This window comes from Plasmodium brasilianum (assembly GCF_023973825.1).
Source record: "Plasmodium brasilianum strain Bolivian I chromosome Unknown PB_00_17, whole genome shotgun sequence".
Lineage (NCBI taxonomy): Eukaryota > Apicomplexa > Aconoidasida > Haemosporida > Plasmodiidae > Plasmodium > Plasmodium brasilianum.
The window spans coordinates 38,167-42,025 of record NW_027122929.1 but is presented as its reverse complement, the minus strand read 5'-3'; the positions used below and the strand labels follow the sequence as shown (position 1 = coordinate 42,025).

The window sequence follows — 3,859 nt, the reverse complement described above, 5'->3', positions numbered from 1 at the left end:
ATTATATGTGCATGAAACATTTTTACAAATAATATTATTTATAATTATAATTTACAATGTTTATTGTACGTTCATGTAATTCTAATGAACTGTGCACTCGAAAAAAAAAAAAAAAAAAAGGATTAAACCAAATATAGATGTTAAAATAAAAGAAATGTTTCAAAGAAATATAATGAGAATGAATGTTGTAGTATAATTGATTATCATTAATAATACTGTTATTTATAATCATTACAAAATTATATTATAAGCAAGCATGTGACATTACACACCAGCTGTTGTTGTTCTCATTAATAAAGAAAATAATTTTGATCAACTGTCATGATATTTTCTTTTTTTATCTATAATGTTTTCATTTATATTAAAAATAGAAATTAACTAATAAAAAGTCCTTTTAGTGTAACAGCACAATTGAAAAAAAAATAAAAATAAAATGTGAAATAAAATTTTATAACATGTGTCTTCCTACTTAATTCTTAATTCTTAAATTAATAAATCCTTTTCTTCCATCATTTGTTATGGAATAATAAAATAAGCTCTAGCATATAAAAAATAATAAATTATTTTATTCTTCTTTAATCTGTTTTGAGAAATTAAAATATTATATCTATAAATGCATTTATAAATATCATAAAATTTAATATTCCTTTCATTTCAGTGCAAAATAAATAAATACAGCACAAATGTAATAGTAGTCTTATTAAAAAAAAAAGGAATATACATACTACGATATTAATATTTCCAACTTTATTTAAAGGCTGTTTCTTTATTTTTGTTTTTTTTATTAAGATAGTAGAAAAATATAACAACATACAACTAAAAAATAATTCTATGAAAACTAAATGTGTATTCACAATACATGGGGGCTTAAGAATAATATAGACTTCTGCTATTTTAATGTAAAATTATGATAAAAATAATTATTTCTTTATCATTAGTACATGTATATATATAAAAGTAATTTTTTAAATATTACGTTCTTCAGATAATTCACTTATGAACCTTACATATATATATAAAATATATTCATATATACATACATTTCAAATTTATAATTTTAGTTCTATATATTCTTCTACTTTTATAATTAATGAATTTACATGATATATATTTATTATAAGAGCATATAAAATAAATATTGAGATGTAACTATATGTTATTATTTCATAAATAAATTATTAGAACATTTTTTATTTTATGCATATAAATAAATATATAAAATATTATATTCAAAAAAAAAAAAAAAAAAATGAAAAATTTTACCTGTTGTCACTTTATTTTCTTAACAAAAATACAAGGTAAATATAGCTGTTCATTCATTTAATTTAAGGAGAATTTGCAAAAAAATTAAAATTTATATTTGTTTGAAAAAATACAAGAATTCCTTTATTCTTTATAAATATATTTTAAAGGTGGTAAAAATTTTTTAATTAACATAATGGTATTTAGTAATAAAAAAAAAATCTAAATAAATTATGAATTCTATAAAACTAAAACGAATTCAGTAATTAAACAAAAACATAAATATATATGTTTTTTTTAATTATAAGATATTTGACAAGTGATTAGGGGCTTTAAGGCATATTTTTTTACATGCTGAGAATGTACATAAATATTTTTATTAATTTTTGCTATAGTTTTTATAGACTTTTAATACGAAATAATTTTTATAATTTTTTATGAATACGTTACCCTTTTATTTAATATGATTTTTATGTTGTATTCAAAATTATTTTTTTTAAAGATATTTTATTTAAATAACAATATATATGGTATTTAATATTTTATTGTATTTTTAGTTATTTGTTTATTTTTAATTATATTTTAAATTTAATTTTAGATAATATATTTTTTATTTTGTATTTTATATATATTTTATTTTTTGTAAGCATGGCTAATGGTTGGATTATTTATTTTTATTAACTGTATTTACAGTTTAACATCATTTTATATTATGTTTTATTTAGTATATATATATATATATATTTATTTATTTATTTATTTATTAAAGTTTAATTTGTGTAGTATAATTTTTTTTAATTAGTTTTTCTTTCTTTTCATTTATTTTAAATAAACATATAAGTTATGATTAAATTAAGTAATAATATGTATAAAAAGGACTTTGTTAAACAGTTAATTATATTTTCATGTGTTATTATAATGTAGACTTTTTTCTTATAATTTTTATATGGTTTATGTTCTGTTTTTGAAATTATAATGGCCGAAAATCATCTATGTGATAATGATTTTAACTTAACTAATTGCGTAGATGGTAGACCAGCACTGGATGCGTTTTATAATAAAGATGGATTATTATTAAGAACGTACGGGTGGTTAGTAAAAAATGCTATAGGTATTATAATACTAATTCACGGTTTAAATTCACATGCAAGATTTGCCTTTTTAAGACATAACGTCGACATAGTAAATAATGATAAGGCTGTATTGAGGGATGAGCAAAATTATTATGTGTACAAGGACAGTTGGATAGAACATTTTAATAAAAGTGGATACTCAGTATATGGTATAGATTTACAAGGTCATGGAAAGTCTGATGGATGGAGAGATTTAAAAGTTAATATAAAATCATATGATGATTTAGTATATGATGTAATAGAATATATTAATAAAATTCAAGAAAAGCTAAGAGTAGTTGATGAAACAGACAGTGTAATTTCAGGTAGTAGCAACATATGTAAGAGAGATGCACTTCCTACTTATATAATAGGTCAATCAATGGGAGGAAATATTGCTTTAAGAACATTACAAATATTAGGAAAGTCTAAAGGAGATATTATCAAAAAATTAAATATTAGAGGATGTATATCATTGTCTGGAATGATTTCTATCGAGTTAATGACTGCATCTCCTCGTTCTTATAAATACAGTTGCTTTTATTTACCTTTTGCAAAAGTTATTTCTTGGTGTTTTCCAAGATTTAGAATTTTAAGTAAGTCGCGTTATACAAGGTTCCCCTATATGAATGATATTTTAGGTATGGACAAAATGCGTTATAAAAAGGGGATAACGAGTAGATTTGGGCATGAACTTTTAAAAGCAATGAAGATTTTAGACAGAGACATACGACATATTCCTAAAGATATTCCTATATTATTTATTCATTCAAAAGATGATACTTTGTGTTATTATAGAGGTGTAGTATCATTTTTTAATAGACTAACAAATGATAAAAAAGAATTGCACATCTTGGAGAATATGGAACATATGTTAAGTGTGGAACCTGGAAATGAAAATGTTTTAAAAAAAATTATGAACTGGTTAAGTGAATTATCTTTGTCAATAATGAATAAAAACGATATCAAAGAAGAATCAGATTAATAAATTTTTAAGAATATGTATTAAGTTATATTTTTTAAAATGAAAAGAACGATATTTGGGAATCACTTCAACCATATATATATATGGATAGATATTTGTATAAATACTTTTTTTTTGTAATAATTATAGGTTTAATGTTTTTATGAAAAAATATTTTTGTAGGTTATATATTATTAGTAACAAATAAAAAAATTCTGTGTTAGAATAAACATTTACGCTTTTTTTTTTTTTTTTTTTTTTATACTTTATCCCAAGCGTAAAAGTTATTAAATAATGCTGTAATTTTTTTTTTTTAATTTTTGAATCAACTAAATAATAGTTGTAACAACATAATTATTTATAAATATTATTATGTATATTATTCTTGTTTTTCGTTTATTGCCATTTACGATGAAAAAGAAGGAAAAGGTAGAAATATATAATGGACAATTAGTATTGTCATCTATTTCTTTTTTTCACTATTTTTCTGAAACAACGAATTCATTTTATATAATTTCTATATTTAATGATATGTAGAAAT

General features: G+C 20.3%; 1 protein-coding gene across 1 annotated transcript; it reads left to right on the top strand.

Moving 5' to 3' along the window:
* Positions 1-2,217: 2,217 nt before the first annotated feature.
* Positions 2,218-3,339, top strand: MKS88_000311 (uncharacterized protein; the record flags this gene model as incomplete). Its single annotated transcript, XM_067219247.1, has 1 exon — positions 2,218-3,339. The coding sequence occupies one exon, from the start codon at positions 2,218-2,220 to the stop codon at positions 3,337-3,339; it is 1,122 nt and encodes a 373-aa protein (XP_067070413.1).
* Positions 3,340-3,859: the final 520 nt, after the last annotated feature.